The 23206-nt window shown below is 39.8% G+C and overlaps 1 protein-coding gene across 1 annotated transcript in view; it reads left to right on the top strand.

The window, feature by feature from the left end:
• LOC108667058 overlaps positions 1-19256 on the top strand; it is a gene marked incomplete at its 5' end in the record, with an annotated part of 62185 nt that extends 42929 nt beyond the window's left edge. Inside the window, 12 exon segments of the mRNA XM_047882324.1 lie at positions 4956-5073; positions 7353-7447; positions 7962-8417; positions 9527-9697; positions 10138-10351; positions 12252-12433; positions 13832-13993; positions 14648-14674; positions 15240-15248; positions 16401-16630; positions 16993-17011; positions 17385-19256. Of these exon segments, the coding sequence (XP_047738280.1) occupies positions 4956-5073; positions 7353-7447; positions 7962-8417; positions 9527-9697; positions 10138-10351; positions 12252-12433; positions 13832-13993; positions 14648-14674; positions 15240-15248; positions 16401-16630; positions 16993-17011; positions 17385-17627 (1926 nt within the window).
• Between the last annotated feature and the right edge of the window lie 3950 nt (positions 19257-23206).

The raw sequence follows: 23206 nt of genomic DNA, 5'->3' as shown, positions 1-23206 counted from the left end.
GGGGTAATAAAGTAGTGTGGAAGAGGTAATGCGAGGTAATAACGTAGTATGGAAGAGGTAATGCGAGGTAATAACGTAGTGTGGAGAGGTAATGCGAGGTAATAACGCTGCGTAGAAGAGGTAATGCAAGGTAATAACGTAGCGTGGAAGAGGTAATGCGAGGTAATAACGTAGCGTAGAAGAGGTAATGCGAGGTAATAACGTAGCGTAGAAGAGGTAATCGAGGTAATAACGCTGCGATATAACTTTCACTGCCGTCACCAAAAGCGCTGAAAGCTGCTGGTTTTCTGTATGCGTGAAGCGCTACTAAATCAAATTATTAGCTGCATCAGTTAAATAATTGTAGTGCGTGATTTTTAAGAGATAAGATGATATAAGAGATAAGAGATGATATAAAGATTGCTAAGCATCAACGCATGCCCCCAACCATGTAACGCGTTTTGCTCAAAAACACGATCTTTTTTACAATTCAATAAAATTCAACTATTTTGAATTTAAAACTTGGTAGTCATGAATAATTTGGAATTTGTTTGATTTGTTGGCGTCCTTTACCGAACATTTTGGAAAAGGATGAAAATTTATTTAAGTTTGCTCATAATATTTGTTTAAATTTGCTTATAATATTTTTTAAGTTGGCTCTTAATATCTAGTAAAGTTTGCTCGGTGCTGCTGCAGACAGCAGCACCAGCCATGCCGCTGTCACGGCTTCACGCTTCACTGCCAGCACCCTGTGCCCGGAATGCACGGCCTGAGGCCACGACGTGTAGACGCTTCTTATGTCTAATAATTTTGCCTCATCATTCTTCCTTCTCATCATTCTTCCTTCTCATCATTCTTCCTTCTCATCATTCTTCCTTCTCATCATTCTTCCTTCTCATCATTGCTGCGCGTGTTCGCTCCTATATCCTAGCATTAATTTTTTATATACTGCTTTTTTTCTATTTTTCGTCTTCTTATCGCCTAATTTGCTCGATGGCTTTTCCGTTGGATTAATAATTTCAATGCACATTGATATTTAGTTTCATCCTGGATACGATATAAACCTATATTTTCGCTGCAAAAATTGTTAATATGATATTTTTAATTTTATTTAATATTGCACATTTTCATTTTCTCTGTCGTATGATTGTCCCTTTTTCGTAATATATTATGATTCGTTTTATCTGCGTTAATCTCAATGAAAAAAAAATCCAATTTTCAGCACTTTAAAATTTTTAGAGACCTGCCACGTCATATTTTCTTAATTTGGTATTTGTTATTGCAAACTTGCCTTAAAATTTGCCGAGTTTCGCGTTTTTGCGATTGGAATTATTCGTTATTCGCAACTCGTGTGCGTCATGTTAGTGATGCTGCACTCAGAGAATCAAGTGACACGTGGCCAAATATCGAACAATTTTTGGCCCTTTTGTGGGTCATCCTAACCCACTTTACCTCTGGAAAGGGACATATCAGTGCTATACGTGCATAGCGCGTGTCACTGTTGGCACATCATGACCCATTAATCTTTCTGTTTGACGATTTGCATTTTTGGACATGTTCCGTCAATCTATATTACTTTACTTTGTATACAATTTTCAGAAACATGGATTTTAAGCACGGATTTATGACTGGGTATTTTTTTATAATGAACGGCTAGGCAGTTCAAGCCTGTGAAGTGGCTTAGTAAACGAGAAATATATTTGAACATTTTAAATTATAATTATCTTTAAAGCTTTGGAATATAAATTAATTTTTGCGTACTTTGAGCTTAAAATGAAAGTTCATTAAACTTTGAACTGTGAATAGTAAGTAAGTGAATGAAATGATGGCAAAAGTGGGATTACCTCTAGACTCCCTGGAGGCGCACCCTGGGCGCATGAGCCAAAAGTTCAGCTGTGTCATGTCGAGCGGCTGCAACAATGGCGAAGTTTTTGATTGTGATTCTGGTGACGACCACGATGACCAGCCTCCTTATTTCACCAAATCCAAGATTCCATTTTACGTGGACTCCAGGACACCGCGGAGGAAGTCCACTCATTACGGCGTGACGGTCAACAAACGCGGCTCCAACCGCGACGAACGTTGCCATCTCTCTGATTACCGTGACCGTGAAGCACGAACCTTCCCGGGCATTTACGGCAGCAACGGTCATAGCTGCTTTTCTTCCTGCAAGAATAACTCCAGCAACCGTCTCAATAGGCATTCTGGGAACCGAACTTCACTTGTTTGTAATTCAGAGAAGCCAGGGTGTGGTGATTATGACAGGGTTCGAAGGCCCGAGTCCTCGCGAGCCACAATGCAGCCTAAAGGACTCCACACTCATGTCCTGAACTGCTCCGGTCTACGTCCTCGTACCAGTGGATTAGCGCAAACATTAAGTGACGTGTTTGATAGACCGCATGTAACCCGAGGATGTTTGGCTGATGACGATGAACTGTGTTCGGCCAGTGAGCTCTCCTTGCGAGACAAAATTAGCATGTTCCCGCACGTTTGTGGTAAAGACAACAACATCGTTACCCCTGCAGAGTCCAGCACCAGCTCTGATCAAGAGTTCCCCGTGAATCGCATACCGCAGTACAAGAAAAAGGTTCTTAAGACTTCAAGAGCCAAGAGCACCAGAAAACCGAGGAGTAACAGTAGCCGTTTAACAGAAGACATAAACTCTTGCAAATCTTTCAGAGACTCAGAAGATTCATCCATCTTTTCAAAGAGCGACTCGGACTCTAAGTACAGCTACGCTGCATCCCGAGTGCCGAAAGTGTCAATTTCAAACTCAGCTGAAATTTTGTATGAAGAAAGTGGATCTTTCAAGTACATACCACCTTCTGGGTTCGAGGAACGACCCCTCAAGTCAGCGCTTAAAATATCTCATGGTCCATTTGGTCGCGATTTGAAAAATTCATGTAGCTCTTCATCTTCTTGTTCGCACACTCGACGTTTCTTCCATTCCGACGACAACTACAGGAGAGCCTTTGCAACCAGTACCCAGGATCTCTCCAGACCGCCTCCAAAACCATCTTTGGGCAAAACTTCCAGACCAACGTCTCGAGCTTCGACGCAGCCTGCTTACATGGCCTACGAAGACACTCACTTGGCTAACGAATCAGTTTACAATAAACGTCCATCGTCACTTCTTAAATCCAAATCTTCTTCTGTATTTAACATCTCACAAATCGGTAAAAGCACAAGTCCAGGGCATTTGTATGCTGCTAATACAAACACAGGCAGCATCAGCTCCAGCGTACGCTCTGGATCTACGGATCTAGAAAACGGATTCACGACCATCCGAAGAAACACTAAACATCTCTTCAAACAAAGCAAAAGCATGCAATCATCGAAGAGTCTATCAAACTTGACACAATTGCATCTAGAACAAACCTCTGACTTTGCCTCGGAAGCCCTGAGTGACTCAATGGACGATGTCGCTGTTGGGTCCCCGACGCTAGGCAACTGGCATGAATCTCTTGCGGTTACCAAAAAACTCGGCTGGACGCTTCTCCTCTACAACGCCGTCAGGAATAACTATAAACCTTTGCAGTTCGCCCAACAGCTCCTCCAGGTAAATTATTTTTTACCTCGAAGGCCATGTGTTCTGGACTTGCTGCAGAGGAATGTTCTTCCATGTCAGATTGTTTTTTTTTTTTTTGCTGCATTGTGAACACTGGGACGAACACGCTATCCGTCTAACATTGGCGATATTTTAAGATGATTTTTTTGTAGTGTTAAATGCCATTTTTAAAATATTTTTAAGATAATTTTTTACGCCTAATTGCATGTGCTTTAAGTTATATTTGAATAAACCTTAGCCCAGTCGTTCATCGTCTGAATTAGCACGTAATTCAGGTAAGAAAATTTAGAGTTAATGCATAATATCAGAGTAAGCCTGTAAGGTGTAACCAGCTGCATGCTTAGACCAAATTGGGGGTACGGTAGAGTTTAAATGATTAAATCAGTTAAGATGAATGATTAGAGGTGCCCTGTAGTGCGTACAATGTTTAGCAAGAATCTACCATTACATGAACTTTCTGCAGGGTCCGAATTCCATGCACGTAGGTTAGGCCAAATAGGCACGAAATGGCCTCTTATCTTGGAAGAGAATAGTAATTATTATTATTTAAAATTCTTGGAACACTGAACTGGTGTGAAGGGAGGAATTACATACGTGACGTATTCTTTATTATTTAAATTCTTTTAATTTTATTATTTATTTATTATTAAATTTAATCTTTTTAAATTATTTCTTTATTCTTTTTTTTATTAATTATTTATTATTGAAATTCTTGCAAAGCTCGAAGAAATTGCGTGCAAGCTTGACATGCTCTGCTGCGAGGCCTGAGTTGCGCGAGCCGCTTGCATGCATAAGTCGTGCAGCCTTTCAAGTTTTTATGTAAATTTTTTGCTTGATTTATTATCGTTTCATCTCTGCAAACATCGTCATTCTCAATTTTTTTTCACTCGAGTTGCGCCAATCATTTTTTTTAATATTGCAACGAATAAAGTAATTATGTTACGATATCCCGTCAATGTATGTTCAGTACCCGATGAATGAATTACCTTATACATCATATTTGGGCAACTAGATGATTTAAATAAAAGCTATACATTTCAAAATATCGCTGTGAAATTTGTTGCTTCATAACGACTTGTACCGGGTAAAATTTATAGTATTTCTCATGAAAATTTTTATTTTTTGTCGCATTTTTGGTCATATTTTTACTAATCACTGCTACTTACCGATCACAGATTTGGGAATAAAATTTCGCATTCACGTATGAAGTAGACGAATAATTGAATATAATTTTCACCCTTCACCGACATTCGAGAATTTTAAGCGAAGTTTAAAACAGATGCGGCATATTCTAATAAATTTTTTAGGCAATGCCTATGTCTCCTTCCAAAAAATCATCTTACCATCTTTAGGATATTATCCTGAATAAAATAATAATTGACAATTCAAACATGATAAATAAATACAGGGCTCCCGGTCGTATGTGCGAGCTCTGGCAGACTACGAGACGAGAGAGAGCAGACTACTGAGCTTCAGCAAAGGCGACATCATCAGAGTTACAGACCCTGAGCACTACCAGGACAAAGGTGGGTCAAGGGTCGTGTTGCAAAGGTGGGTCAAGGGTCGCGTTACAAAAGTGGGTCAAGGGGTCGCGTTACAAAGGTGGGTCAAGGGTCGCGTTACAAAGGTGGGTCAAGGGTCACGTTACAAAGGTGGATCAAGGGTCGTGTTACAAAGGTGGGTCAAGGGTCGTGTTGCAAAGGCGTGTCACGGGCCGTGTTACAAAGGTGGGTCGAGGGTCGTGTTACAAAGGTGGATCAAGGGTCGTGTTGCAAAGGTGGGTCAAGGGTCGTGTTACAAAGGTGAGTCAAGGGCCGTGTTACAAAGGTGGGTCGAGGGTCGTGTTACAAAGGTGGGTCAAGGGTCGTGTTGCAAAGGTGGGTCAAGGGTCGTGTTGCAAAGGCGTGTCAAGGGCCGTGTTACAAAGGTGGGTCGAGGGTCGTGTTGCAAAGGTGGGTCAAGGGTCGTGTTGCAAAGGTGGGTCAAGGGTCGTGTTACAAAGGTGAGTCAAGAGTCATGTTACATGTACAAAGGTGAGTCAGAAGAACTAAGGCTCGTCTTTATATCACTTTGAATTAATTGCGTGCGTAAGCGGCCGCTACGTGAACGCATGAGTGACCGTGTGTGTGTTTAGCGGCTTGTCCATCCCTGCGCTATTCCTCCACATCTCATCATTACATCCTTCTCCTCCACGGCATCCTTCCATCCCGCACGCATCCTTCAGTTATATTATGGCCTCCTTCTATCCCTCAGTTTAAATTACTATTTAAAATAACAGAGTCCTAGTCTGCTCCATGCATGCTCCGCTGGTTCCTCTTCTTATATATAAGTCCGGGCGACAACAATTCTTCGTGCTTCGAGTCACCGACATATGCAACAGATTGGATAACGCTATGCAAAAAAATATATTCATACAAGAAGTGCCTCCCATCTTAAAAATTATAAGATGTTCAGCAGCTATATTTATGCTTAGCCTCAACATCAGTTTTTGTTAGTTCTGGTCTAAAGGCCAGTCTTCAGATCTCCGGCCAATTTGGCCTATTCTCCAATGACATTACTACTATACTCTCCTATAGTGTACTCTACTATCCTATACTGTACTAAACTAATCCTCCCGTCTCCCTCCAGAAACCCTCCTCCCTCCTCTTCCAATTTAGAAACCCATTGAGAAAATATGAAACCATTTCCTTACTCTCCTGCATATCCAATGCGCGCCGATGGCATTTCTAAATTAGCGGCCATTTTTAATCCTCAGGAACCTAAGCTGTTTCCCCTATCAAATTATTCTCATCATAATTCCTTCAATTCAGACTACCCGTGACTACATGAATTATTCAATTCACATTTATTTTCAAAAGCTCCAGTTGTGATTATATTTGTAGTTCAATCATCACAGCACATCGATGCAATAAATAACTTCGGTTAATAATTAGTGTTTACATATCTACTTTCATTTATAATAAAACGATTATATAATAAATTTTAATAATCATAATAATATAACGATTTAATAACGTTGCTTGCTGGGATATAAGGAATCTCGCTATCGGAATCCTTATTGAGATCTAGGATAGCAAGCGTGGAGCGATCCTTAAATCATCAGTGATCCGTAGACAGAACAATGCCTGTTGGACCGCTAGGATTCTTGTTGATTTAACGTGGCGTTGAATAGCGCGAATCAACCGCGCATCCACCGCAGTTGTTACGGTCAAAGATTGCGTCCAAATTGTCACGCTCGCCCACACAGTTTCCTGAGTATACTAGCCACATCACGTGCAGTGACCATCACGTTACTTACACGTGATAATTATTTAAATAATTAAAGTTTCGTCAAGGATAATAATTACATCTTTGTTCTAGTAATTGTCGCTGCATTTCCCAGGGTAATAATTACCCCTGCCTTCCGCATGATTATAAATAACCTCTTTCTTCTCCGGAGTGATAAATGTCCTTGCCTTCCCCAGGCTAATAATTACCCCAACCGGGGTTAGTAATAACTAACCCCGGGTAATAACTACCCCTTCATTACCCAGGATAATAATTACCCCTGCATTCCCCAGGTAATAATTACCCCTGCCTTCCTCAGGTAATAATTACCCCTGCCTTCCCCATGTAATAATTACCCCCTACCGTGGTTAGTAATAACTAACCCCAGGTAATAACTACCCCTTCATTACCCAGGGTAATAATTACCCCTGGCTTCCCCAGGCTAATAATTACCCCCTACCGGGATTAGTAATAACTAACCCAAGGTAATAACTACCCCTTCATTACCCAGGGTGATAATTACCCCTGTATTCCCCAGGGTGGCTGGAGGGGTCCGTTAACGGGCGCACGGGCCTCTTCCCCATGGAGTACGTCGTCCCCATCGGCAGGGCCGAGGCGCGGCTGGGGAACAAGGTGGGGCGTAGCAGGGGGAATAATTAATATTGATTATTATTTTATTAATTACTAAAATTTAATTACTTTTAAAATAAATTTAATAGGTAATATTATTATTATTATTAATAATATTGATATATTGATTAATATTATTAATAATGATGGATAATATATAAGGATAATGATATTATTATTAATAATAATAAAACAAATACGTCCAAATTTAAGCCTTCAGAGATAGAAAAAGGAAAAAAATTGGCCTGCCCAGCTACGCTGGATTTTTTTGCAGTGTAAATAATCGATCATGTCAATTTTCACTAATTCACGTGAAGCTTGATTAACAATAATCTATTAATTTTATTCAGTTTGCATTATAACGTTACAATTATACTAGCAAATATATGCCTGGGATTTCGTAAGAAAATTCCTACTACTTATTGACTTGCAAGCAAGAAAAAAAAATTGTCGTAGAAAATCTGGAATAATATTTAATTAATATTTATTCGTTATATTTATTATCTAACAACCTCAGGCTGGCGAGACAGAAGAGACAGAGTCTCGCCCGTCAGTCGGCGCCCGTCTAGCGACCGTCAACGGCACCCGTCCATCTGACAGGGACGGCAGTGGGGAATCTAATTCCTCTTGGGGCCTCCACCAGACCACCACATCGTCCACTGTCCACCACAACAACCACAACCTTCACCACCACCAACATGATGATAGTGGTCACTCTTCGGGTGGTGAAGGTGGCGGTGGTGGTACCAACATCACCTCTGATGATGGCCTGGTCAAAATGCACCATAAAGATGATGATATTAATTCATCACAGTTCGCTAATGATGGCAAGCATTCACTGCTTCAGTTTGCGCTGAAATACTTCAGGGTGGCCAAGGACATGGTGGCAGCTGATGGCACGCTGCAGACCAGCAAGGATAAGAAGAAGAAGAAAGGCAAGGATAACGCGGCCAACTGGACGTGGAAGGAACAGGTTAGAGGATATAGAAATATTTTTACGTTATTTTAATATGTTTTATAGAATATGGAATTTATTTATTAAGAGAATAAATGAATGAATGAATAGAGAAAGAAAAAGAGGAACAGGTTAGAAGATGAAAAAATATTTTTACGTTATTTTTCACGTGTTTTATAGAATATGGAATTTATTTATTCATATTAGAAAGCCGAATGAATTTTTATATGTTTTTTTAGAAACCCGGATCTATTTTTAAATGTTTTAGAGATAGTAAAATTTTTTATTACAAGTTTTACAGAATGTCGAATATATTTTTACATCTTTTAGAATTTGTCAAACTCATTTTTTACGTGATTCTGATAATGTCAAGTTCATTTTTAAATGATTTAGAGAATATCGAATATATTTTTTAATCTTTTATAGATAATGTTCATTTTTTAAACGTAAAGTAATATAAAGTTTATTTGAAATTTGTTAGAGAATGTCAATTTCATTCTATAAGATGCTATAGGGAATTGCGAATTTTTTTGTATATAGCGACGTTCGGATTGGCGTGTATAAACGCGCTGTGACACGTCACCAACACGCCACACACACGCGTCTAATACGCTTCACTAGCGTCACCAACACATCATTTGCGATTGGACATGCTACTAAAATATGGTGTACACGTCACCAACGCGTCACTACCACGTCACCAACGCGTCACTGCTACTCTACACGTCACCAACACGTCTCCACTAACACTTCACCACTATTGTACACGTCACCAACACGTCACCAACATGTCACCAACACGTCACCAACATGTCACCAACACGTCACCAACATGTCACCAACACGCCACCAACACGTCACCAACACATCTCACCACTATTGTACACGTCACCAACACGTCACCAACACGTCACCAACACGTCACCAACATGTCACCAACACGTCACCAACATGTCACCAACACGTCACCTACATGTCACCAACACGTCACCAACATGTCACCAACACGCCACCAACACGTCACCAACACATCTCACCACTATTGTACACGTCACCAACACGTCACTACCACGTCACCAACCCATCACCAACACGTCACCACCACGTCACCACCACGTCACCAACAGGTGGAGATGGTGAAGTTCAGCCAGTCGCCGCTGCGGGCGTCGCTGCTGCCGCTGGAGGAGGACATCAGCCACGCGGCCGTGGAGGTGTTCTTGTGCGTCATGAGATACATGGGAGACTACCCCATGGATGCCGGCATGTCCGAGGTGCACTGCATCTACACCATACTCATGGTGAGTGATGTATGAGATACATGGGAGACTACCCCATGGATGCCGGCATGTCCGAGGTGCACTGCATCTACACCATACTCATGGTGAGTGATGTATGTGCATCATACTTATGGTAACTGGTTCTTAATACATCTTCCCTCTCCCCCAGCACCGCCATATGTACGATACCCTTATTGCCTTCTCCCCCAGCCCTGCCATATGTACGATACCCTTATTACCCTCTCTCCCTCAGCCCTGCCATATGTACGATGCCCTTATTACCCTCTCTCCCCCAGCACTGCCATATGTACGAGGCGCTCAGGGACGAGCTCTACTGCCATATGTACTCTACCCTCATTACCCTCTCTCCCCCAGCACTGCCATATGTACGATACCCTTATTACCCTCTCTCCCCCAGCACTGCCATATGTACTCTACCCTCATTACCCCCTCTCCCCCAGCACTGCCATATGTACGAGGCCCTCAGGGACGAGCTCTACTGCCAGGTGATGAAGCAAACTACATCCAACAAGTCCTCCATCCCTGACTCGTGTCAGCGCGGATGGCGGCTCTTCTCCATCATCGCCGCGTACTTCGTGTGCTCCGACGTACTAAAGCCGTACCTCTTCAAGTACCTCGAGACCAACGCCTACGACAAGCGCCGGGCCTTCCATGGTAAGTACTATTAAGTGCCAGTACCATTAAGATGTACTAAAGCCGTACCTCTTCAAGTACCTCGAGACCAACGCCTACGACAAGCGCCGTGCCTTCCATGGTGAGTACCATTAGCATTAATAATGGTAGGAACCATCATCATGAGTAATGGTAGGTGCCATCATCATTGATAATGGTAGGTCCCATCATCGTTGGTAATGATAGGTATCATCATCATTAATAATGGTAGGTACCGTCATCATTGGTAATGGTAGGTCCCATCATCATTGGTAATGGTAGGTCCCATCATCATTGGTAATAGTAGGTCCCATCATCGTTGGTAATGNAACAAGTCCTCCATCCCTGACTCGTGTCAGCGCGGATGGCGGCTCTTCTCCATCATCGCCGCGTACTTCGTGTGCTCCGACGTACTAAAGCCGTACCTCTTCAAGTACCTCGAGACCAACGCCTACGACAAGCGCCGGGCCATCCATGGTAAGTACTATTAAGTGCCAGTACCATTAAGATGTACTAAAGCCGTACCTCTTCAAGTACCTCGAGACCAACGCCTACGACAAGCGCCGTGCCTTCCATGGTGAGTACCATTAGCATTAATAATGGTAGGAACCATCATCATGAGTAATGGTAGGTGCCATCATCATTGATAATGGTAGGTCCCATCATCGTTGGTAATGATAGGTATCATCATCATTAATAATGGTAGGTACCGTCATCATTGGTAATGGTAGGTCCCATCATCATTGGTAATGGTAGGTCCCATCATCATTGGTAATAGTAGGTCCCATCATCGTTGGTAATGATAGGTACCATCATCATTGATAATGGTAGGTCCCATCATCGTTGGTAATGGTAGGTACCATCATCATTGGTAATGGTAGGTCCCATCATCGTTGGTAATGGTAGGTACCATCATCGTTGGTAATGGTAGGTACCATCATCATTGGTAATGGTAGGTACCATCATCATTGATAATGGTAGGTCCCATCGTCGTTGACAATGTTAGATACCATCATCATTAATAATGGAAGGTTAGGTACCATCATCGTTGATAATGGTACGTACACTCAGAGAAATCATTAAGTCTTTGTCCAAAAATCGATGCACTCGTCGCCATATGTGAGTTATCCTGACACAGTATAGCCAGAGAAAAGTGAGCATCAATGCTACATGCAAAATGTGTGTCATTATTTGGACATAATGACCCTATAGTTTCTATTAGTGTACCGTCGTCAATTTAATCATCCGTGCTGTCCTATAATGATATTTATTATCATTCGTATCATGTTTCATATGTCTCATAATGATGCATGTAGTAATGGTGTCTAATGCCTGGTTCTCCGTGAACCTATAGTGAGAACCAGCTTGTCACTTGAAAATATTTATTTTAAATCATATATAAGAACCATGTCACAACAACCTTACCTCTTAGTTATACTACTCTCAAGCAATTCCAAGCTATATTTAATATCTGAACATTTATTACGAGGTAATATTTATTACGCGAACATATTTATTACGTGACCATATTTATTTTCTGAAGACATTTATTATATGAACATATTTATTACGCTAACATATTTATTTTCTGAACATACTTATTACGCTAACATATTTATTATATGACCATTTTTATTTTATAAACATATTTATTACGGTAACATATTAATTTTTTAACATATTTATCACGTGAACACATATAAAATAACTTCCCCACAACACAGGCACGACGACGGTATGTCTGCAGAATTTACATATATTTTTATATAATAATTAATAATTAACATATATAAAATAACTTCCCCACAACGCAGGCACGGCGACGGTGTGTCTGCAGAATTTACATATATTTTATATAATAATTAATAATTAACATATATGAAATAACTTCCCCACAACCCAGGCACGGCGACGGTGTGTCTGCAGAATCTACGCAAGACCTTCAAGTACGGCGGGCGCAAGAACGTGCCGAGCATCGACGAGATCACCGCGCTCACGGCCGGACGAAACTCTAAGAGGGAAATATACCGCCTGCCTGGCGACACCGAGCGTGTTATTAATACGCGGAGTACTTCAGTGGTGCAGGTACTGAGTGGGTGATTAATACGCGGAGTACTTCAGTGGTGCAGGTAGGTCATTAATACGCGGACTATATATACCGCCTGCCTGGCGACACCGAGCGTGTTATTAATACGCGGAGTACTTCAGTGGTGCAGGTACTGAGTGGGTCATTAATACGCGGAGTACTTCAGTGGTGCAGGTACTGAGTGGGTCATTAATACGCGGAGTACTTCAGTGGTGCAGGTACTGAGTGGGTTATTAATACGCGGAGTACTTCAGTGGTGCAGGCACTGAGTGGGTTATTAATACGCGCAGTACTTCTGTGGTACGAGTACTGAGAGGCAATAAGTGGCGGCCAAGTTCGTGCTCAACGTATCATTGATCAATTCCTTAACACCTGCCTATTTCCACCAAGATAAATCAAATAGAAATCTTCTCTTCTACTAAAATAGTTCTGCTAAAATTTTCAGAGTTCTGCGCTAATCTATAAAAAATCGCTAATCTGCGCTAATCATTACCTACATCGCCGTTTGCTTGTCAACAAATCGTCTTTTCATGACAATTTGTGCCAAAGATTGAAGGTTCATTAGTGCTACTATCCTTCCTGGTAGTTCATTAGTGCTACTATCCTTCCTGGTAGTTTTTTATTGCTAATATCCTTCCACCCGCAGGATATCCTGGTAGTTCATTAGTACCACTATCCTTCCACCCGCAGGATATCCTGGTAGTTCATAAGTACTACTATCCTTCCACACGCAGGATATCCTGGTAGTTCATTAGTACTACTATCCTTTCCACCCGCAGGATATCCTGATAGTTCATAAGTACCACTATCCTTCCACCCGCAGGATATCCTGGTAGTTCATTAGTACCACTAACCTTCCACCCGCAGGATATCCTGATAGTTCACTAGTACCACTATCCCTTCACCCGCGGGATATCTTGGTAGTTCACTAGTACCACTATCCCTCCACCCGCAGGATATCCTGGTAATTCATTAGTACCACTATCCTTCCACACGCAGGATATCCTGGTAATTCATTAGTACTACTATCCCTCCACCCGCAGGATATCCTGGTAGTTCACTAGTAACACTATCCCTCCACCCGCAGGATATCCTGTTACTTCATTAGTACCACTATCCTTCCACACGCAGGATATCCTGGTAGTTCATTAGTACCACTATCCCTCCACCCGCAGGATATCCTGTTACTTCATTAGTACCACTATCCTTCCACCCGCAGGATATCCTGTTACTTCATTAGTACCACTATCCCCTTCCACCCGCAGGATATCCTGGTAGTTCACTAGTACCACTATCCCTCCACCCGCAGGATATCCTGTTACTTCATTAGTACCACTATCCTTCCACACGCAGGATATCCTGGTAGTTAATTAGTACTACTATCTTTCCACGCGCAGGATATCCTAGAGGAGCTGTGTGCGGAGATAGGAGTCGTGCAGCCAGAGGAGCAGGAGGAGTTCGGCATGTACTGCCTGGTGGAGGGCCAGGCCTTCACCATGCCGCTGGCCAGGGACGAGTATATCCTCGACGTTACTACTGAACTTCGTAAAAACAATCAGGTGATTTATGTTATTGACATGATTATATTATATATATTGAAATATTTATTGTATTACCAACCTGTGAATATACTTATACGCATAATAACAATTAGGTGAATTATGTTATTGACATGATTATATAATTTATATTTAAATATATAGCGCCTTATGACCATGTGAAAATTATTATACGTATAATTGGTAGGTTTAATGCAAATTTTTACACGTATTCATGCATTGAAATTATCATTTCTACCGATCCTTGTGTGTTCGTTCTTTGTCTGGGTGATAGCTTCACTACTGAAGGTGACTGTTATCACTGGAGATATAGTATTAATGGTATTAATAATAATTATAATTATGATAATAATTAATAATAATATTAATAAAACTATATGATAGTGTTGATATTTGATTGTATTGTAAGTTTCATAATTCGAAATGATAAATGTAATATCCGTTTCAGGTTTTCCTTCCTTATATCTTCTACCGTGCTACAGTATATAATATTTTTTTCGTAATTTGGAGTTGTATTTGCCTGTTTATATAATATTTTACATTACAATTCAAAGTTGTAACGTACTCTAACTCCCTTGCTTCTGATTTTTCCTCAGATTTTCATCTTTTGCGGCTGATTTTACATTTTTTAATTATAATCCTCCCTCTTTTCATGTGTTCTTCCTGATCTTCTGCCGATTTGTGTATAAATAAGAATTTGTTTATTAATTATAGAATTTCTTCTTTCAAGCAGGTTTCATTGAAGACCAGAGAATTTGTTTTATTCGCAATTTTCTTATTAGTTTTTTCAATATATCGAACAATATTTTTAGTTTGAACTGGCAAATCGAAAATCAGGTTACCGATGGACATTTTTATTTCGTTAACGACGTTTCGAATGTTTCTATCATTCATTATCAAGTTGAAAATTAGCGTCGACATAAGTACAAAATCAAGTAAATAGGATACTACTCGAAAATCAAAATTGTTAGGAATAATTACACAATCACAAAATAATTTAGAATCAAAGCACCGAAAATTACTCCGAAAACAGTCTCAAGGTTCTGACAAATCCAGTAGTTTGAAGGTTGATGGCTGGGGTCCTATCCTTAATGATGAGGGCCTCAGCTATCATGAGTCGGTTGGCGTCGGGGCATCGCATGACGACGCTGGTGCATTCTTCCAGCACCGTACGAGTGATGGTNATTGTGAGGGTCTTGTGCTTAGGTCTTGTCTCACCTACAAATTATGAGTACCTTGAACCCAGCACCTCATTGTGAGAGTCTTGTGCTTAGGTCTTGTCTCACCTACAAATTATGAGTGCCTTGAAATGTACGTTGAATTTGGTAAAACAACGTTGAATTCGTTAATACAACATTTAATTTGTTGAAACAACGTTGAATTCGTTGATGCAACGTTTAATTTGTTGATAGAACGTTTAATTTGTTGATACAGCGTTGAATTCATTGATACATTTAATTTGTTGAAACAACGTTGAATTCGTTGATACAGCATTTAATTTGTTGAAACAACGTTGAATTCGTTTATGCAACGTTTAATTTGTTGAAACAACGTTGAATTGGTTGATACAACGTTTAAATTGTTGAAATCGCTTTGAATTCGTAAAACAATGTTTAATTTGTTAAAACAAGGTTGATTTCGTGAAACAACGGTAATTTCGTTGGAACAGCGCTAATAACGAGTTGATTTCGTTGAAACAACATTAAATCAACGCTATTCCAATGGCCAATGCATCGTGTTAAGGCCTTGCGTAGAGCATTTTGGCTTGCAGATCAATATTCTACTAGCGGACCTGAAATGTTACTTTGCTTTAGTGGCTTACTTTGCGTTTTACGTCACGTTACTGGCTTTTGAAAACGGCGAGGGGAGAGGGCTATCTGAAAGAATTTGGAAGCTCTTTATAATTTTGGGCATTCAAATATTGTTAAAAATTTGTCTCTTACCAATTAAAATTAGGTGAAGAGTTCCATGCTGATAGTTAGTTTTAAAAGTTGCTCTATAATTAACGAAATTTAGTTTCAGAAAAACACACTTTATGGTGTGAAATATCTATTAAACACCTCCCCCATCTTTCCCTCAGCTAAACAACCTCTTTTATTATCAAACTTATATAATATCCACTAGAAAAATTTTGTATGCAATTGTAAATAATATAACTACATTTCTTAAAATTATATAATATAATTACAATTAATTACATATATATCGTTTCTTCACATCAGTTAAAACACCTGTTGTATTATCATATTCATATAATATCCTCTTAGGAAATTTTGTATGCAATTCTGAATAATATAATTACAAATAATTACATATATATAATTATAAAATATAATTACAAATAATTACATGTATATAATTATATAATATACCGGTAATCAAACAATTGCATATATACCTGGTGTAGCTGGACATCGCGAAGGTAGCGGCGCTGATGCACCGTGCAGCAGACCTGGACCACGAGCCTACCATGCGGGAGGTGAAGTACCTGCTACCACGCAAGTCCCTCCTCATGACCGCGGTCCGGCCCCAGCAGTGGGTCAACCTGGTGCAGGGGTCCTGGCCCGACGCTGCTAAACTCTCCACCTCTCAGGCCAAGGCACAGGTTCTGGGTGAGTTGTTGGGTGAGAGGCCCGGGTTGTTGATTTGTTGATTTGGAGGCCGGGTTGTTGATTTGGAGGTCCGGGTTGTTGATTTAGAGGCCCGGGTTGTTGATTTGGAGGCCCGAGTTGTTGATTTAGAGGCCCGACTTGTTGATTGGGAGGACCGAGTTGTTGATTTGGAGGCCCGGGTTGTTGATTTGGAGGCCCGTACTAATAACATAACGATATAAATTACGCACTAATAATATAATAATATAAATTATATACTAATAACATAACAATATAAATTATGCACTAATAATGTTTTTAATATTCTAAAAAGTTATGCACTGCGTCAGCTTAAAATAAACACACAGAGAAATGTATGGATCGTTCTGTCCTACCAAATGTTGACAGCCTCCCTGCTGTAGCTCTGGTACGCCTCTTGCTGGGCTAAACTGGGTCAAGATGACTCACTCAAGTGCAAATGTGGTTCATTTTTTGCAAGAGCGAAATTTGTAAAATAATTTTGAGAGAATCTGCTCTATTTGGTAAAAATAATTTCATTTCAACCAAGTACTTTGAAGCATTTCGATGATAAAGGAGTGCTTCCGTTGATAAAAAATGTCATTAAAATCATGTACTTATAAGCGTCAGTGGCACGAATGCTCTTATTTGTAAAAAAGTATCATTACATTCGAAAAATCAGAAGCGTTTCGCTGTTGCATGTGTTTCTTATTTTGGAGACGCTTGAACACTACAGTTTGTCGCCTTTATTAGGAATAATTAGTAAGATTTGACTTTTTCAGGAGACGCTTGAACACTACAGTTTGTCGCAAGTGTTCAGCACCAGGAAAGTTAAGAGCGAGGACGGTTTCTTGTACCTGGACATGAAGTTCGGCAACCTGCTGCACCACCGCATCTGCCGCATCCAGACCATCCAGGCGCACGAGATCAGCCGCCTCTTCCGGCAGTACATCAGCACTGAGCAACGCGTCGCGGGGGGCGCTAGGGATCTGGACGCTCCTAGGGACGTTACCTTGTCCAGATGAAGTCCAGATGTGGTCCAGATGAAGTCCAAATGTGGTTCAAATTTGGTCCAGATGTGGTCCAGACGTGGTCTAGATGTGGTCTAGATGTGGTCCAGATGTGGTCCAGATGAGGTCCAGATGTGGTCCAGATGAAGTTGATATGTAGTCCAGATGTAGTACAGATGTGGCCTGGAAGGGAGAGAAATGCTGGCAGTATCTGAGTACTAGTTATTTCAGCAGAGTGCAGTGCTGAATAAACTGTATTTTCAGCACTGTGCAGTGTCGAATAAATAGTGTTTTCAGAACAATACTGTAATTTACCGTCTAGAGATCTTGATGCGCAGTCCTGACTACATTTTGTCAAATTTAGAGAGATACGATTGCAATATATAAATTAATTTTATTTCTATGTATACAATACTGTGTAAAGATTTTGAGGGAAACAAATGAATGAGAATTGTACCTGGTTATGAATTGACAACAGCCCTGAAGCCAGTGGTACCCATTGGACAGCTTCATGCCAAATAGTTAAAAGAAATCCTTGTTCTATTTTCTCTTTCTTGTGGATATAGCAGTGATTGATTATACCGTGAAATAAAACAAAGCTAAAGATTGCGAACAAAAAAAAGTCCAAATGATAAAGCAACGTCAGGCAAAATGCTGCTACATAACCGATATGATGAGACTTATTTTATCAGCTTTTGCAGCCAAATGCATGTCAAATAACGATCAAATAAATTATCATTTAAATAAAGATTTTAACCTAGAGTTTACCGTCTCTATAGCCTGATGTCGAGGCCTCGTGTATATAAATAAGTTACTGCTACATTCGTAGTTCTGTTACACTAGGAATTACCTTTAACGGATGATGACAATAAGAGAGCATTGTAGAAGTAGTGCTCTAATTAAATGTATTGCTGACGTGAGAAGCGATGTCATGAACTGCTATTTCTACGCTAATATATTAATGAATGATCGAATACTCATTTTTATCATATGTTCCATTTCTAAATTATGCTAAAATTTCCTTATTTATCGAAGTTAATTGTATTGTTCGTTAATTTTTAATTGTTTTGTATCAGCGAAATATTGAATATTGATAAAGATCTTAAGATGAGCAAACGTGCAGCAATAAATAATTCGTTTCTTCTGATGATATAATGATCAATTTACCATATAATGAGCGATGAACGCAGTGAGTTGCGGGGTCGATACAAACAGCCAACTGTGAAAAGTCTTGATCAAAATCGGCTAGGTGGCTGGACAGTTACGCACAGTGGATATTGGAGCCGCTAGTTGCGTGTTCGAGACCCGCAACAAGCTGTAAAAATTCAGAGCTGATATCGCAATTCTTTAATATTATGTCCGTCCATTGACATAACTTACTTCAATATAAGCATAAAATGGTAAGGAGTTTGATAAGTGTACTTATTACATGTATTTAATAGATGTAAGGGTCTTCATTGAATAATTGTTCGTATCAGAGGACTCGCTTAGTATATTTTTTAGTTTAAACTTTTGAGTTGTACTGTTGGCCACACATTTGTTGACAAGGTAACGTTTAGCTGTAAGGTTCAGTAGCAAAGTCCCTTACATTTTGCTCAATAACTATGTGCTGATGCAGAGTTAGAAATATACTTTGAATACGTCGCTAGTTTTTCTTGCCTAACTTTTTAGTCGTAGAATCCGTGATCAACACTGCCGTTATTTCATTCACAATAGGATAAATATTCTTCTTTTTCGGATCCGTTTTATGAGGACTCGGTTGTTCGCCACCCGCCTCACCTCTGGATGGTTTCAAACCTTGATGGTTTTTTTGTATAGTTCAACAAGCTACTTTAAAATTAGATTAGGAAATGGTTGCGACAAAAGAGTAATGATCGAAAATATTTGGGTGTTTATATCGAGAAGAAGATGGAATTTTCTAGGCATAATGAAACGCAAGCTAATAAATCCAATAAATTTCGTGGACTGATCAGACGCTCTTACGAGTTCCTAGATGCAGAAACGAAGAAGCAGTTGTTTGTTACTGTCCTGCGCCCGTATCTAGAGTTTGGAAACGTTGTGTGGTCACCGAGATTTGAAAAGGACTGAAATTTAATAGAGAAGGTTCAAAGACGTGCAATAAGGATAATTCCGGGCTTGAAGAGCAAATCTTATGAAGAAAGATTGAAGATGATGAAGCTTCCCAGCCTCCGTTATCGACGTCTGCGTGGGGAACTCATTGAAGTATACAAATATACTCATGGTCTATACAAGGTCCCAGAAGGATTACTAGAATTTAAGACAATAACCAACACCAGGGGCCACGACTAAAACTAAAGAAAAGTACGTTGCAACTCATCCACGCGACGCAACATTTCTTCTCGCTTCGAATCACCGACATACAGCCTCCCTGATTACATCGTTGACGCTCCGATTATGAACGCGTTCAAGAACAGACTAGATAAAGCTATTGAGAAATATATGTTCACACTTGAAATGCCTGGCATGCACCATATCAAACCCGGTGGAAGTCTAGTAGATCATTTCAAACTATCGTCAGTTTTGAAAAGATCCGGTCAAAGGACATGTTTTTGGATTTCTTGTGAACAAGTCACGAAAAGTACAAAAATAGGCGACAGGCCTACTTTTCAGCGCCGACATCACTATAATATGATACGTATGATACAAGTTTCGGCCAATAAGTTAGCAATTTTTTAAGTGGATCAATTACAATAGTAATACGAATTTAATTGTTAATACCTATTGAGCTAAATAGTGATAGTTAATAGTTAATATACATTGAGATCAAATAGTGAAGAATACAATAAATCACCTAATTATCGCTCAACTTGATGTTAATGATAGATGAGAAGTAGCAATTCTATAAAAATTGGGTTTAAAATGTTCAAGATTTAACCGTAAAAGTTATGTAGTTAATATATTGTATATTATAGTTTCCAAAGTTTAGTCTGTTTCTCATCTTTGTTCGAATCGCAGTAGCGTGGAATCGCATCGTTTACATTCGTCACCAAACAAAGGATCTATATTATTATAATATATTATAGTTCAATAATTTAATTCAATAAGGCTCTGGCAGCCATCGTCTCCTGAAAACCGTTACTCAATTCAGCAGAAGTAATCGGCTGAAAGTCGCAGCATTTTCTTCACATAATTGTGAAAAAGTCAGAATAAGCTTTAAATTTAGAATCACCGACATGTGGAACAGCCTCCCTGATGACATCGTTGGCGCTCCAAGTATGAACGCGTTCAAGAACAGACTAGATAAAACTATGGAAAAATATATGTTTAGATTTGAAATGCCTAGCTCCTTATGGAACCCGGTGGAAGTCTAGTAGCTATTTCAAACTATCGTCAGTCATGAAAAGATCCGGTCAAATGACACGAGTTTAGATCTATGAACAAGGCACGAAAAAGAAAAGAATCGGCGACAGGCCACATCAGGCCTACGCTTCAGCGCCGAGATCACTATGTTATGTTATGTCATGTTATGAATGATTTGAGGCATACCTTCAAAGTTCCATTCAGTCCTCCATTCACTTCATTTCATACATGATTCTGGCCGTACAAAACTAAATAAACGGCATAGCTAATATAAGCTTTTCATAGAGAAGAAACTTTAGTAATGATCATTGAATATACGACGTAGGTTGAAACCTTAGTGAAATTTACGACCGCAATTTTGCACAGCTTCAAATATTCATCCAATCTTAAAAGTCGCTTACTGTTCGACTTTGTTTCAAGACATTTTTCAAAGAAAAACTCGTCAACAGCATTAAAACCGTGCATTATTCAACCGGAAGTGTATACTCCGACGAATTTGGCGGAATTTTTACGCTCTCATCTACTCTGAGCAGTAGTGTCGAGAGATTTGAAGATCTTATTCGTGAAATATATGGCAATATCAACTTGCATGTTACTGATAAATAATTTTAAAATTCCTTTATTGGTTAGGTAATGGGAATTTTCTTCTTACCGAAAATTAAAAGTGTTCGATCCTGTCGGATTGATCCCTCCCCATATCCCGGATTAAATCCTCTCTGTTTAATGAGTATAGTTGTGCGCAGTGCGCATCCGCGTACGTTGAAATGACAGCGTGCAACTTACGTCAGAGCCGCTGAGCACCGCAGCGGGAGCTTCCCCCGCTGCTGCAGGCCCACTCGCCCCATCCAGCAGCTGGTCTACGCCTTTACGTTGAGCAGTGTAACGTGTCCTTGGCTGAGATTTAATTATAGATTTATTTTGGGTGTGCCAGATTTTAGGATTTTTTTTATTCCTTGCATACTTTCAAACGTAAATATTTGCCTTCAGATCGCTTGCCATTCTTACCCGCTTGGAATTGGTAATTGACCGCCAATAAATGACATGTTATCATCAAACAAATGTGCTGGTTTCAATTATTTTTACGATGGTCTTAAATCAGTCCTCATGTAAATGGCAAAATGTCTACTAAATGATTTATGAAGGATTTGAATAGCAAAAAAAAAAACAATAAAGTTATGAATTTCGTTCCTTGCATTAAAATTGCCCATAAAGTAAGTTACAAAATTAAAATGGAATTATTTCAGAACGCACACAAAGCTTTGTGGAAACTGATACCTGGACTACCGTTCATTCTGGGAATTTCATAATGCGCACACTAAATGTTTCCGTCTTCAGTTCCCCAAAATCAACTAGGAACTAAAAACTAGTTCTCAAGACGACTTCTTATAAACGAAGTTTAAAATGTCTCCAGAGCACACGCATTCGATGGTTGACATCTAATAGCTTCATGCTTTATATATTAGACAATAAACCCAAAAATTAGATACGAAACATTGAAGTTATTTGGCAAACGTTAACATGTACGATAGCGGCATTCAAGTTACTGACCCCTAGTGCAACAACAATGCTTCTTCATATAATAGCGAACTGTGGAACTGCGCGCGGTTTAGCGGTTGTTCCAACTTCCAGTGCCGCGCTGGGCGCGAAAGGGTGAGGTTATGTGACGTTCTTCGTGAAAGCTTAGTTCTGGATGTGCCGGACTTTCCACATTTTCTATCACTTGTTCTTAATCATTTATATCCCAAAGAAAACCAATGAATGATATAGGTTTGTTTAAATTCCAATTTGATTTCAGGTGTTGTATTAGTAAATTATTTTTTTATTTGTCAAGAAATTCTGACCATAAAACTTGACCTTTGTCTCGTTGATAGGAGCAACCCGACGCCATTTAGTTGTTATTCAACCGTCACCGCAATCAATTACGTATACTTGAAGCTACTTTATCAATGCCTTGCGTCCCTAGTATTCTATATATGTTTCACTACAATATTATTTCACTATGACATGAATGATGAACGACGTAGAACCTATACGATTTATGTTCCCAAAGAGAATATATTTGGAAGGTAATTGAAACTATTCCGATTGTTGTTGCAACATTTGTTATGAGAGTAATTTAATTCACGATAAGCTCTTCAACAGTGATGGAGTGATAACATTTGTTGTTTGAGTGATAGCGGTTAGGACATCCGTTACGATAGCGATTCCGTCCGTGCTTCGTACCCCTTTGAGAAGCTATACATTTCTTCCCGTCCTTTCATTTAAAGGACCCA

Source organism: Hyalella azteca, unplaced genomic scaffold, assembly GCF_000764305.2.
Source record: "Hyalella azteca isolate HAZT.00-mixed unplaced genomic scaffold, Hazt_2.0.2 contig10209, whole genome shotgun sequence".
Taxonomy (NCBI): domain Eukaryota; kingdom Metazoa; phylum Arthropoda; class Malacostraca; order Amphipoda; family Hyalellidae; genus Hyalella; species Hyalella azteca.
Note: the sequence above shows the minus strand (reverse complement) of the source record. Positions and strands in the feature narration are given on the sequence as shown.